Genomic DNA, 15,168 nt, shown 5'->3' on the forward strand with positions numbered 1-15,168 from the left:
AAACCAGAAAAAAATAGTATTGGCTCTTGTAAACTTGTAAAGCAAAATATAAAAGGTGAATAATTGTTAGATTAGGTTGGGAACATTTGGCATTTAGCTTCACTTCACCCATGAACATAGTTAAATATATAATCTTTAGGTGGTATGGAATAAAATCAATCTTTTAAAAAACAATAAAAGGCAGTATTTAGCTTTTGATCAAAAGGTCTTTTAGGCCAACAGTTACACAAATTGACTGAAAACAGAAAGGCATAATGAAAAAGACCACCTAGATATATCTAGGTCTTGCATATGACATGTTTGCAAACTGTTTTATATGCATTATGCTCAGATAGTCCTGTGTTTAAATTCTGACTCTGCTACTTTCTATCCCTATGACTTTTGACAAGTCACTTCCCCATTCTGGTACTGTTTCCTAGTTGGACTAGAGGAACTCTAAGGATCCTTCCTCCTTTAAACCTGTAATTCTTTATTATTTAAGGTTTCGACATAAATTTTTAAAGTAAAGTAATACCTTCCTACCTGGCCAACTTTTTCAGATTTTCATGGGTAAAATAAACAACTATCCAAGTAAAACAAAAGCACTGTGAAATTTAAAATCAGAAGAAAACCGACAGATTGCTTCTTTTTATTTTTTGCCTTTTGGAGGGTTGTTAATTGGGGTTAAGTAACTTGTCCAAGGTTACATGGCTACTTTTGTGTGTGTGTGTGTGTGTGTGTGTGTGTGTGTGTGTTAAGTGTCTGAGGCTAGAACTGAACTCAGGTCGTCCTGACTCCAGGGCAGGCACTTTACTCACTGCTTCACCTAGCCGCCCTGACAAATTGCTTCTTAATGTAGAAATTCATGTCAGTAAGATGCCACAAGGATAGAAGAGAGCACTCTATGAGAATTTTGAGAATTATGAGAGCACTCTATGTGAATTTTATTTCTAATTTACCACCCTTATTCTCTCCCCTTAAGTGGCTGTAACTATACAGAACTGGATTATGTATTTTTAATTTTACTTACGGAATAGAATTTTATGTGGTTATATTCTCCATTTTATAAAAAATAGCAACAAAATAACTCCCTACAACTCTAGCCTAACTGAAATCATCTTTTCTTTCTTCATGGCCTGTGATTTTTTTTTTTTGAACGGTTTATCTCTCAACTTTGGCTTAAATTTAGGAATAATCAAAAGTGGACTTACTTCAGGGCAATTTTTTGGTGAAATATGGCAGAGTGACATCTAGTGGCAATCTGGAAATTTTGTATGGAACAGTTTCTATTTGGGCAAAGCAGCTGATTATATTTGGATCACATAATCTGTACACCATTCATTTCAGCTTTCTCTTTTGTGCATGGGTGAAGTTATCCATAGGGTGGTGGTTTTATACATTTCTCCTAATGGAACTGTTGTCATTCTCAAGTAATAATAACACATAAAGCTGGTGACCTTTCCTTTGGATCCATGGACTACACTAATTTATTCAGTAAGTATTTATCAAAATGTAGATAATGAGCATCATATTGCTTGCCTTCTCAATGGATGGGAGAGGGACTGGGGGGCGGGGGGAATATGGAATTCAAAAGTAAAAAAAAATCTTCCTGGGAAAATGTTTATGTGTAATTTACTAAAGAAGACTCCTGGAGGAAGGGCTGGTGCAAAACAAAAGATGAACAAAGATGGATTTTAAGGAACTTACCACCTAGTAATGAAGAGAATTTTTAGATCCATGTAATTCACAGGCACACAACTTAAATTTATTGGGTGATCTGGGGTTTACTGAGATTGATAAGTTTTACTGAAGAGATTACTTGGGGCAAAAATATCTTCAAAAAAGCAAGAACCATTCCCCAAAACAGCTTTGTTACCAAATATATTAGCAAATCAAGTAACCAATAAACTTAAAACTTATTAGATACTTATCAAGTATCAGGTAATATGCCAAGTCTTGGGAATACAAAGAAAAAAAATCAAGAGTTCCCCTGCCTACAAGGTTACATGGAGGGAGAGGGATAAGGAGGAAGTCCACAAAATAATATAGAAGGCCAAATCCAATTAACTTTATTTTAAAATGTAAAGTCATTCTTAGCTTCTTGGGCTTTATCAATAGAGACAGAGGATGTTCCAGATTTGGCCCTGGGCTGTAGTTTGCTATTACCTGGTTCTAAGGAGTAAGTATCACAGGAGGTTTAGCCTCAGGGTAGCCTTGATCAGGAATGTGGGTAAAAAATATGCTAATATGGGCTTCAACTCAAAAGGTATTTATGCTGAAGTAATATTTTTCCTTAGACTCTTTATGAATGAATCAAACTTAGAATTTCAATAAAGTCCATTCATTTAATGCTAACTCACGGAGACGGCTGCATTTTGCTTTTTTTTTTTAAGTACCTAAGAATACTTAGAAGTTTTATATATATATATGTTTTGCCTTTTGGAGGGCAATTGGGATTAAGTAACTTGCCCAAGGTTACATGGCTAGTATTTTTGTATGGGTGTTAAGTGTCTCAGGCCGGAACCGAACTCCGGTCCTCCCGACTCCAGGGCCGGTGCTTTACTCACTGTGCCACCTAGCTGCCCAGAAGTTATATTTTTACTCACTCTGGCCATTGCAATACTCATTTTTAACATTTCATAAACCATAATACAGTTCAAGTCTTTCAAATCACTTCCTACTGAGGAATTTTCTTCCTAAGCACTAAGAATTTTCATGTATGTATAACTTCTACCTTGTCAGCGTTTTAAACATTGAAATATCTTTACTATTCTTTAGTAATGACAGGGCTTAAGGTCATATTTTGTTGATTTTGACCTTCCATCCACATATTTAATAATTTTTCCATCATTTCATCTTTGGCAAGTCAAATCATTAGCACCTGAAACATATAACCAAGCAAAGTTTCATTTGCTTCAAATGAACATATCTAATTTTTTTTTGAGAGGTAGTGTGGATAGAAAGGTTTGTCTTTGGTTGAAAATCAAATGAGATAATATCTGTAAAATATTAAATGCCTGGCACATAGTAGGTGCTGTATATATGCTATTCCCTTCCTCTTTTACAAGGTAAAACACCATTATTAGCCTTTTTGGCTTTGATAGAATAGTCCACAAAATAAAGAATACTCATACTTGGGGAAAAAAAATCAGAAATCATTTCTAGATCCCCAAACTTATTAGATTAGACAGATATGACTGGACCAAAGTTGGCACTTAAAAAATGCTTGACTTTGTTTTTGGTCAGGCCTATGTACAAAAAAAATTATGACATATAAAAAAGATTTTTTTTTTTTACTATATTATGCACTAGCTCTACAGTAATTTCCTCCAAGGAGGAAACTACTCCAATACATCAACAGACTTAAGTGAAGATAACAGTATATCAGGATACAACCCCCTCACCCTCACCATGTGTGTGTGTGCGTGTGCTTTCTTTAAAAAAGGGACACAAAAGAACCAGTATTACAAACAATGGGGAATTAAAGGGATGAATCCATTTGTACACTATATTACCAAGAAGACAAGTCATATAAATGATTCACAGACTTGTGAACAAACAAGATTCCAACCCTGACCTTTTTTCTTGCTTCAGTAATTCTGTAACATATATAAAAACATATTTAACTTAAACTATATTATGCTAGCCTGCTTGAATGGAAAAGAACTTGAATGTACCTTTACTTCACTTCCTTTTAAACAGAAATATAAAATCATTTTAGGTGGTTCTGTTTCAATATGGAGTCACAATATTATAATTTCTTATATTTAAATTTATTCAGCAATAAGATTATTGTGAATATAGCAAAAGCCTAGACTACTTTATAAACTTATGTCTGATAATAGTAAGATGAAGAGGTAGAAGGGATAGAAAGGGGAAAAAGGGAGATGAAAAGAATAAGATATGAGAAAGAGAATGTTTTTGATTCCTTCAATATAGAAAATCACCCTTTGAGGGCCAGAGGCAGCTGGCATAGCAGAAAAGGCAACAGGCTGGGAATGAGAAAAAGCTGGATTCTAGTTTTGGTGCCACTATTCTAATAAGCATTAAATAGCTATGACAGGCAGGAAAGCAAAGACAAAATGAAAGAATGTCCCTACCCTCAAAGCTCACACTGAACTGAGGGGAAAGACAGGAACATTAACAAGACAATCAAGAAGGGCTACCACATTACTTGAGCCTGGATGTAAACTAGGAATTCTAACACTCAGAGGTGAGGAAGTAGTTTTTTAGGCATGTGGCAAAGAGGTGGGATAAAATGATAACTTTAGGTAACAGACAGTAGCCCAATTTCTTTCCTTAGTTGTTAAATTCAGATAACGGCACCTACTTTGTTTACAGGATTTTTGTGAAGTTTTTAGAGTAAGGAAAGTAAAAGCACTCTGCAACCTGTAAAATGAAGTCCCAATGTAAAGGATTATTAGATCTAAGACCTTTCTGGTATACAAGAAAGAAGACAATTAAGAGCAATACACTTGATTTGGCTTAAAAAGGAAATGCTTATTGAATTGGAATTGATTTCCCCATTCTTCCAAGCCCTTAATGCTTCCTGGACACAGAATTCTACTAGAGATTGATGATGATGTGAAAGGCAGTGCTGACTAGTGGATAGAGAGTTGCCTGGGTTCTAGTCCTGCTTTTTGTACATAAGAATGTATGATCTTCAACAAGTGTAATGGGAATGTAAATTTTAAATATCTTCCCTGCCCCTAGGCTAAAGTGCACCTGGAGCCTGGGGTGGGAGGCTTGTTTTTCAGTACATACTTTTTGATCAGGCAGTGGGTCAAGAGGGTGGTTACATTCTCTGACCCTGGAGAAGGCTATATAATCCCTGATGTAAGGCTTTGCTTTGGGGCTCACTTTGAGAAGTGTTCTGTGATTTGATCAGATGAAACTCTGGGAAGCCATTGTTGAGAGCCCCCCGGGCTTTGAAAAACCCAGATGTTGATTTGGTATGGATGTAATGGTTGGACAGTTTGGAAACCTGTCTACTTGACAATTCTGTCTGTATACTCTGAAGTTCGGGGTGCTGACCTTTTTCCCCTGAACTAGGTAAACGATACATATTTGACTGATTAAAGTAAGCTTGTTAACCCATTTTGAGTTGCTTTCCTTTATCAAAGCAGATCCAAGAACCTGTGTTGGCAGCCACCCTGAGGACGCTTGGGGTGCTTGCTACTACAACAAGTCACTTACCCTCTCAATGTCTCAGCAATTCTCTAAGACTTAATGGAAAAAAACAAAAGAAAACTGCAGAGCTACACTGGTAGAGGGGGTCTCCTCACCTTTATCCTTTATGTCAATGAAATCATAGGCTGAGATTAAAAAAAATTTCATATTTGTATAGCACTTTAATCTTTACAATATGCTGCTCACACAACGCGGTGGGGGGGAGGAAGGAGAGAGGGAGAGAGAGACAGAGAGAGCGGATATGTCATATAAAATCTCCCCCAAATACCAAGCATAAATAGGGACATAGTAACAATGCATCTCATTCTTAGTGAATTCAAGTCATGGGGCCCAGAAAAACCCTATTCTAAGGTATGATATTAGGATTCTCTGAAAGATTGTGGAGAGAGGACAAAAAAAAAAGAGATAAAGATTGTGAAGAATGGGGGAATGTACTATAGGACTGGAGAAGGGTAAAATAATCTCAATTTTTAAAAAAGAGACAATAGTGAATTTGCAAACCAGAGCCAGTGAACTTGACTACAAATCCTGAAAAAATTCTAGAACATATATATTACTTAAAAGATAGTTAGAAATCTCTAGAAATGCTAGTACTGAGCAAAGAGGGAATACGCTTTCATCAAAAAACATGGCAGTGTAACCTCATGTCCCTTTTTAACAGAGTTTAGCAAAACAAAACACTTCTTTAAAGGCTCTTTTTCTTTTTGGAGGGCAATTGGGGTTAAGTGACTTTCCCAAGGTCACATGGCTAGTTAAGTGTCCAAGGCCAAATCTGAACTCAGGTCCTCCTGACTCCAAGGCTGGTGCTCTATTCACTGCGCCACCTAGTCACCCCCCCCTAAAAGCTTTTTTTCAACAAAGTGTTTCCCATTTATACATCACAATCATTCAAGATTGCTTCCAAACTACTAACAACAGAAACAACCCTATTTCAATGATCCTCGGATCATTAACATCAGATGAGACACAAAACAATGAGACAAATGCTTGCCAAGGATACATGCCACTGGGAGGGCATGGAGAGTAGATCCAGCTCTAAGTCTAGGTCGAATAAAGATTCTTGTAGGGATGGTGAATTCTTTCAGATGGGCTATTTGCAGATAACATTTCAATGATTGCATCAAAACCCAAAACATTTCAGAGCCCCCTAGAAAAGATCTATAATCATTCAAAGGAGTTTGGTCTATCCACTCAGGAAGAAGGTCTATTGCTTAGATTTCCATATGCATTTGGATGGACACCCTATAAAGTATGTCTAACAGCTGAACAAGAATAAAAGATGTCATCAGGGAGCTATGGAAGATGGACTAGTCATGTGGCAAGAATGATGGATGAAAAGGTGAACAGTCACACTGCTCCACTAGTACCTTCATGATATTGGGAGAAAGTGAGGAATGCCTCCAGCACAATTGAGTGGATCTCTTATGGTAAACTTTTGGGAGGACATGGACAAGTGGCAAAGGATGGACAAGCATGGATAGGTTATAATCTGCAATGTAAAGGGAACTCCTGAGTCAAAGAAATCAGATCCATTTGAGTACTACATTAGTAAATCAGAGAGTGCTACACATTTGGCCTAGGTTTTTAGCAAAGCATTCAACAAAGTTTAATGTGCTTCTTCTGAACAAAATGGATAGATCTGGACTGGATGATGGTATAACTGGGTAGCTCTGGAATTGGTTGAAGAACAGTAAAATCTTTAAGGGTTAAATGTATAATTATAATAAGGTCTTCAACGGAGTTGCTCCAGGGATTTGTGCTTGTTAACAATGACTGGAATAAAGGCATAGATGATTTGCTTATTACATTTGCACATGACAACCTGGGATAGCCAATCTGACAGATGATAATTAGGATTTAGAAGTATCTTAATAGACTAGAACAGGGGTGGCCTCAAGGCTAAATGTGGCCCTCTAGGTCCTCAAATGTAGCCCTTTGACTGAATCCAAACTTCACAGAACAAATCCCCTTAATAAAAGGAGTTGTTCCATAAAACATGGCCTCAGTCAAAAGGTTGAACCCAAGGACCTAAAAGGTCATATGTGACCTTATGGCCACAGATTCCCCACCCCTGGACTAGAAAGCTGAGTCATACACAATAAGATGAAATATAATAAGGGTAAATAAAAACCTTATACTTAAGTTTACAAAAAAATTCCACAAATATAAGGAGGGGGAGATATAGCTAGAAAGATAGCAGTTCATCTATAAATGACTGGATGATTTTAGTATACTACAAATTCAACATGACTCAACAGTGAAAAATGACAGTCTAAAAAGCTAATCAGATGCCATGTTGCATTAAGAGAGGTATAGCAAATAAGATTAAGGAAATTACTGTTGCATTGTACTCTGCCCTGGCCAGACAACATATGAAGTGTTGTGCTCAGTTATGAACAGACCATATCATATGAACAGTCCATATCATATGAAAATCAGTTTAAGAAAGCTGGGGTTGTTTTTCTAAGTCAGAAGATAAGCCTCATGATGGGAAATGATATCCATTTCCTAGTATGTGAAGGGCTGAAATGTGGAAGAAGGATTATTCATGTTCTGTTTGGCCCCTGTGACAGGAAAGAGTGTTTTCTTTCTTCCCACCTACAACATGAGGAGGCTTTATCTAAGAGAAAACAAAGCTATTCTAGGGAACTGACTGACTTCAGCTTCCTTCTCTAGCCTTTATACCAGCAAGCCTAGAACCCGATTGGCCCTGGCTTCCCTGCTGCAGCTTCCTGGTCATCCAGAGGCAAAATAAGTACTAGCCACATGGGATCTGCCTCTCAGACTTCATGGGTGTCAAAGACCATGGGAACTACCACACACTGAAGACTTAACAGACGAGATGTGTTTTCAGAGGGTGGCAAGGAAAGGTCACATCTAGAGAAACTAAGAAGCTATAAAACTTCTGTTAAATGTTTAGTGACTTGGGGGGGGTGTCTCATACTATTCCAATGTCAAATCTGAATTAAGAAGATGGTGGCAATAGATTCAAGCCTACAACTGCCCTTTAAAGTAGATCCATGAACAACAGAAGAATGACATTTAGGCTTGATTTAATGAAAATATTTCTAATATTTTTACCCGAAAAGTGGAATGGGCTGCCTTTGGAGGGTGCAGGTTTCCCTCATTGAAATTCTTCAAGTACAGCTTAGGTGACTCAACTGTCAGAGATGTCACAGAGGGAATTCTTGTAAAGGCATAGGTTGGGATAAATCATTGGTCAGCATATTATGGCCTGCACCTGTTTTTATATGGCCCTTGACCCAAGAATGTTTTTTTAAATTTTATATAAAAATCATTTTTAGTTATGGGATGTATAACAGGCTATAGGTTAAATCTGGCCCTCAGGCCTAGTTTGCTGTCCCCAAATTAGATGGTTGCAGGGGCTCTTTCCAACTCAGATTCTATGACAGCTATTTAAGAAGTATATTTTTCAGTTACTGTTAAATTGCTTATACTTTTGGAATGAGTCTTTGTATTATTTTGGAATGTTCCTTATGTGCCTCTTCCAAAAGCATGTCCCTCATACCTCTACCACATAATACTCTCCATCAAAAACAAACCTCAACATAAGAGCTTTGGGGAACCTGTTACATTTATGGTGAGGAGAAAACAAAAGCATATGTCAAAGTTTATCTAACAGAAACTTCTACTTTACCTTAAGCCATTTGTCAACACACTTGGCATGGAACTCATGGTTACAGGGTAAGACTCTAAGCAGCTGCCTTGACTCAAAATCACACATGCATACTACGCACCTAAGGAGAAAACAAAGCAATGGAATAATGCTATCAAAGTAAAACATATTTTAGGGTTTTTTTGTTCTGTTTTATCTGGAAACATCTTAGAAATTGTCATATACTATACATCAAAATTCTGTAACATTTCCTCCTAAATTATAAGCTTAAATTGAAATTATTAATATACAATTATCATGAAATTAACATTTAAAACTGAACAAACTTTAAGAAATCTTGTTTTATTCTATGCTTAGAGGCGTTTTTTAATTTAAAAAATAATAAAGGTGTTTTCTGAGCAAATATAAAATAATTCCTACTTTAATACCCCAACAGTGCTTCTTCAAATAGATTATTGCAGTAAAAAAGTATATTATCAATCTTTTATACGATCTGTGAAACTTTTAGAGTTAACGTAAAGATATGAAATATGAAATAAATGAAAAAAAGCATATGGTTTCCTAATATCAATGTAGAATCCAAACTAAAAAGATAAAAACACGTTCTTAACATAGACTTAACCAACAGTTAAACACTTACAAGGTCTGTTCTGACTGGTGGTTGTTCGGATTAAACCGGTAAGATGGAAGCTGTTCAATATCTGCTTTTGTTAATCCACGTGGCTTAGCCTCTCCCAGTCGTTCTGCCAGATTTAGTAATGCCTGTAAGTATGGACAAGGTATTTAATTCATTTGAAAATTCTACTTATGATTTTGGTATCATTCACTTTTGTGTCTTCTCCATCAAATATACTTCATCATCAGGACAGTTTAATAGTGTGGTTGGAATGGTGTGAGGAAGAAAATTCAGCTAGATAAATACTTGATTTAAACAAAACCCTACCACTCAAAGTACAGTCAAAATTCACCTCACCCCCACCACAATTCATCTGCATAACTTTGCTGCCTTTTATTTATTCATCTGCATAATCAACTTTGCACTCTGGGTTAAGTGACTTGCCCAAGGTCACACAGTTAACACAAAACAGTGTTCAGGTTGGTCCGAGGCCCAACCTGAACACAGATCCTCCCGACTCTAGGGCTTGTGCTCTGTCCATTTTGCCACCTGTCCCACTTTGTTTTTTGTTACATTTATCTCTTCAAATTCTTCTGAAGCAGGGTTCCATGGACAGTGACTTAGGCAGACAACCAAAAAGGGAAAAAGGTGGTTCTCCTGGTTGTCCTAAAAAATTTTGGGATGAATGGGAGAGGCTCTAGGGGCTGGAAATATTGGGAAATTACTATGAAGTAAAAAGCAAAAGGCATTATTAATAATACTTTTTACGAGTTCCAATGCTGACTTCTCTTCCTTTCCTGCTTAGCACAACTTAATGTGCACCGCTGACATTGTTGATGCTAGGGAAGGGAAAGCCAAGAAGAGGTAAACAAGAATTTCTGACTCAAAGATAGTTCTTTACAACTAGAGTTCTTGGTGAGTACTAAAAAGTTAACTACTACAAATGGCTTTAATACTGATGAAAAAGAATGATCAACATAATGATTATGTCTCTTTCTTTGCAACAGGGAAATTTATCAGAAAAAAAATTTTTATATTTACTTCTGTAATGCGAATGTAAATTTTAAAGATCTTCCCTGCCCCTAGGCTAAAGTGCACCTGAAGTCTGGGGAGGGAGGCTTGTTTTTCAGTAGATACTTCTTGATTGGCCAGTGGGTCAATAAGGTTGTTACATTCTCTGAGCCAGGAGAAGGCTATATAAGCCCTGATGTGTAGCTTTGTTTTTGGGACTCACTTTGAGAAGTGTTTTGTGATTTGATCTGAATTCTGGGAAGCCGTTGTTGAGAGTCCCCCGGCTTTGAAAAACCCAGAATGTGGAAACCCAGATGTTGACTGGGTATGGATGTAATGGTTGGACAGTTTGGAAATCTGTCTACTTGATGTTTCTGTCTTGATAATTATGCCTGTATATTTTGAGGTTCAGGGTGCTGACCTTTTTGCCCTGAACAAGGTAAATGATATATGGTCTGACTGATTAAAGTAAGCTTGTTAACCCATTTTGAGTTGCTTTCCTTTAACAAAGCAGATCCAAGAACCTGTGTGAGCAGGCACCTTGGGGACACTGGGGTGCTTGCTGCTACAACTTCCTGGAAAGCCTCAAGCAATACAGAAATCCAAGCTGAAGCAACAATGGATGGGAAAGTACAAAAGGAAAAATGAAACTAGAAAAAGACTAACACAAGAGAACACAACAACCAGGGAAACTGCATAACACTATCCAAGATCTGGTCGTACCTATGGAAGCTGCAAATAACAAAATTAATGAAATCAAGGAAAGATCAATAAAAATAAAACTGAAGGAAAAAACCTAGGAAAGGAATAGAACTGAAAAGACAAGTAATGTATGTATTAAAACAAAACAACAGAGATTTGGAAGAAACAGTAGCAAGTACAAAAATTAATTAGGATGCCAGAAGATAATGAAAAAAGAAGACACACACTGAATCTAAGAAATTATAAAAAAAAAATTTCAGGGTATTACATAAGGCAATATGCTACAAATAAAGTGGCAAAAATACATATGGCACAAGCAAGGAGAATCCTAACTTGAATTCTCTAAAGCAAATAATCATAAAACTCGAAAAAAAACCTCCAACATTCATATTTAAAGAAAAGTAATACCAGTTTACAAAAACAACAGAGTATACACTCAATAGTCTTTGAATGAACTGAACAACCATAGGTTGGAAATGTTAAACAGCTACTTAAACATTTAGTTAGGCAGCATTTTAAAGTGGACCCAATAAAGAGATGACTGGTTATTTCCAAAGAATGTCCCATATGCATTTATGTAGCTTAAACTTCTGAAAAGCAAGATAGCAAATATATTTGAAATAAACATATTTATCACAATATAAGTGTTTTTCCATTTTGGATTGCATCTGGAATAATAAAATTATTTTATGTAAATAAATAGAATCAATTAATCAATCCTAGTTAAAGAGGAAATATAACTTAGGAGAGAGTACTGAGCTTGAAATCAGGCAATCATGTTCAAAACCTGCCCCAACTAAGTACTAGCTGTGTAACCCTGCATAGGTGACTTGACCTCTGTGAGCCTCAGTTTTCTCATTTATAAAATTGTAATAACGGAACTAACCTTCACAGGGTTGATATGAGGATCAAATGAAATATAATTTAAGTGCTTTGAAAACCTTAAAAGCACTATATAAATTTTTACTATTATTATAAGAAAAAACATTTCTTTTCTTTATAAAAGAGCATTTAGAATATGCTTGTTTATTACTATTCCCAAAGCTGATTTAAAAATTATTTACTAACCTCATAATTTTCTACTTCGCCATCTTCTACATCCAATTCAAAGCTGAAGGCTGGACCTATTGCAGGTGGAACTGGAAGCATTGATCTACAAGAAAGACAACGAACACTAAATTTTACTATTTAACACAATTAAAAGCTCAGTGAATACTGGGAGTGGAGGGGAATTAGAGGACTGTTTTTTTTTTTAATTCTAATTTTTTTGTATTTTGCTTTTGGGAGGAGCGATTGGGGTTAAGTGACTTGCCCAAGGTCACATGGCTAGTAAGTATTAAATGTCTGAAGCCACATTTGAACTCAGTTCCTCCTGACTCCAGGGCCAGTGCACTATTCACTGTGCCACCTAGCCTCCCCTTGAGGACGGTTTTGCTGTGTTTGAGAAAGGCTGAAGTCCATGAAGGTCTGCTTTCTAGAAAAGGCTGACCACAAATGGCAAATTAAATAAAGAGAACAATGTATTTTGATGGGCGTGCAGCTTGGGCAAAAAAATGATAAAGGAAAGCAAACTTAAGTGGAAAAAGGCATGTGAGATTAGGTGTGGTGGAAGAGAAGAATAGACAGAATTATCCCTGAAGGATATTGCCAGAACATTTGATATGAAGGGCACCAAAGTAAGAGATTGCAGGGACAAAGTGGAGCAAAACCATTTTAGTTATAGGGGTTAAAATAAGATGTCAAGGGTGGTGGCCAGAAAGAAAGATTTGGTAGTCTAGGGTTTATATCTCATATTTCTCTAATTTAATAACTTTATAAATAGTTTAACAGCCATTGTCACTTAGGTAGTTTTAATTTGTCAAGTCCCTATCAAGAATTTGGCATGAGACCAGACATCTATTTTTACAGACATGGAATTCCAATGCTCAATTCACTTCTAAGAGCAGCTCTAGGCATTTATAGGAGATACTTTATTCCAAATTTTTCTGTCATTTTAAATGTGTTGGATATTTATAGCTCATACATCATAGTGGTTTGGAAAGAAAAAATATTTGTGCCACCATTAAATACATAGCTCTACTACTATTTCATGGAGAAAAATAAAAATGATATGATTACCTTCAAAGAACTGGACATTTTAAAAACCAAGTAGTCTTCCAGCTCTAAAATGCTGATTTTGAGGTGTGGTTAACTAATTTTACTAATTTGCTAGATCAAAGAAAACTCTTTAAATGGTTACACAATACACTGTCAAGGAGGGTTCCTTTCATTAAACTAATAATTTGTTTTCACATCTTTTCTTCTAAAACTACTACAACATGAGGTATTAGACATAAAAAATCCAACCTCCAAAGAGAATTTACAAGTGTACAAAAAAGATTTCAAAGGAGAATGGCTCTTTCAGTGACAAAAGAATATATTTACAAAAGATATCAAACTTGGGGCGGCCAGGTAGCACAGTGAGTAAGAGCACCGGCTCCAGTGTTGGGATGACCTGGAGATCGAATCCGGGGCTCAGACACTTAGCACCCACCCAGAAACACCTGGCTGGGTAACCTTGAGCAAGTTACTTAACCCCAATTGCTTAGGGGCGGCCAGGGGGCTCAGCGAGTAAGAGCACTGGCTCCAGTGTCGGGATGACCTGGATAAAATCCAGGCTCAGATACTCAGCACCACACCCAGAAATAACTGGCCGTGTAACCTTGAGCAAGTTACTTAACCCCAATTGTTTAAAAAAAAAAAAAAGATATCAAACTGGTGGAAAATTGAAATATATTGGGAATTTAAGAATCCTTTAGAAGGGACTCCTCTAAGTCTCAAAGCAGAGACGGAGGCTATTCTTTTTCCTAAAAGAAGCAAGAACAATAGAGTAACCAGAAGCAGTGATAGGTATAGTTTTAACAAAAACAAAACCTCTCATTTTGAAACTTTTCTTCTATTGTCTCTCATCTTCTTTGACACCTGCTGGCTCATATACTTATTTCTCTGGTACACATCTAGTCCTCACAGAAGGATGTATATTCTTTGATGATAGAAAAAAATTTATTTTTGTTTTCAGTACTTTGTACAAAATAGGTACTTCAAAAATGTTCTTGAAATGGAATTATTCTTATATCTTGCTATCTTTTTTTTTTGCTTTGTACTTCTTGAAAATAAAGAAAAACATTCTGAATATGAAATGCCCCTAAAATACACATCAACATTATTTTGTTTATATTAAGTTTTACAGGCACAGTGTGTGTGTGTGCATGTGTTTATCTAGGTAGAACTATTATAAAAGCAATAAATGTCTAATAACTAGGGAAAAACATTAAAATAGCTGAGACAGAACTTACAGTACATATGGTAGAAGGCTGGGATGATAAGGGGGAGGTGGTATTGGCTGCTGGGATCGATATCTACTACGCCCTGTAAGTCTTCGAGGCATGAAAGGAGGATAAGGCTGTAAGAAAAAAACCCCCACAAAACTGTTATTTGCCTGCGCACTTGGCTAATCTGTCACTTTAATGTAATATTCATTAAAAAAAAACAACTTTAAAATGTTTTCCTGGGGGAAAGACAGGCTGGTGATTTTATTGCTATAGGAAACTCTTGAGAAGGAAATGACCTCTACCAATGAAAATCTGCATAGAGTTGCTGGGGTTTAAGTGACTTGCCCATGATCACACAGGTGGCACTGAAATTTAGGTTGTCCTGGGGCTGACTCCAAAGATGATCTATCCATTATGCAATTAGGCTTTCATTGGTATTCATTTTCTGAAAGCTAAATATTACCTCTCAAGCAAATTTTTGCAAATCAAATCCACTTTTCCCACAGACTTTCATTCTAGCCTTTGGAAAAACAATTGGCTCAATATGTAAAAAATCTGACTTTCCTGAAAAAGAACTTTAATAAGGATAAGAGTACAATCTTACCCTTGGGTTCAAAAGTTACCTTCACCACATAGGGTGGAAGGGCTAGAGAAGAGTTCAACTGTAGAAGACTGCAAACTTCCTATGAGTCAATGGTGTGAGAGAGCAGCCAAAATAATTT

At 36.5% G+C, this 15,168-nt stretch overlaps 1 protein-coding gene across 13 annotated transcripts in view; it reads right to left on the reverse strand.

The window, feature by feature from the left end:
- The window catches only part of RNF38 (ring finger protein 38), a 220,708-nt gene that overhangs the window by 3,726 nt on the left and 201,814 nt on the right, over positions 1-15,168 (reverse strand). For all 13 annotated transcript variants that reach the window (XM_069085236.1, XM_069085248.1, XM_069085247.1 and 10 more), the window contains 4 exons: positions 14,471-14,577; positions 12,204-12,288; positions 9,447-9,568; positions 8,828-8,927 (listed from right to left, as the gene is read on the reverse strand). In XM_069085236.1, the coding sequence (XP_068941337.1) occupies positions 8,828-8,927; positions 9,447-9,568; positions 12,204-12,288; positions 14,471-14,577 (414 nt within the window). The remainder of the gene's footprint in view (positions 1-8,827; positions 8,928-9,446; positions 9,569-12,203; positions 12,289-14,470; positions 14,578-15,168) is intronic.

Source organism: Petaurus breviceps, unplaced genomic scaffold (assembly GCF_028583685.1).
Source record: "Petaurus breviceps papuanus isolate PSGF00001 unplaced genomic scaffold, PetGlider_PUasm1.0 175, whole genome shotgun sequence".
NCBI lineage: Eukaryota > Metazoa > Chordata > Mammalia > Diprotodontia > Petauridae > Petaurus > Petaurus breviceps.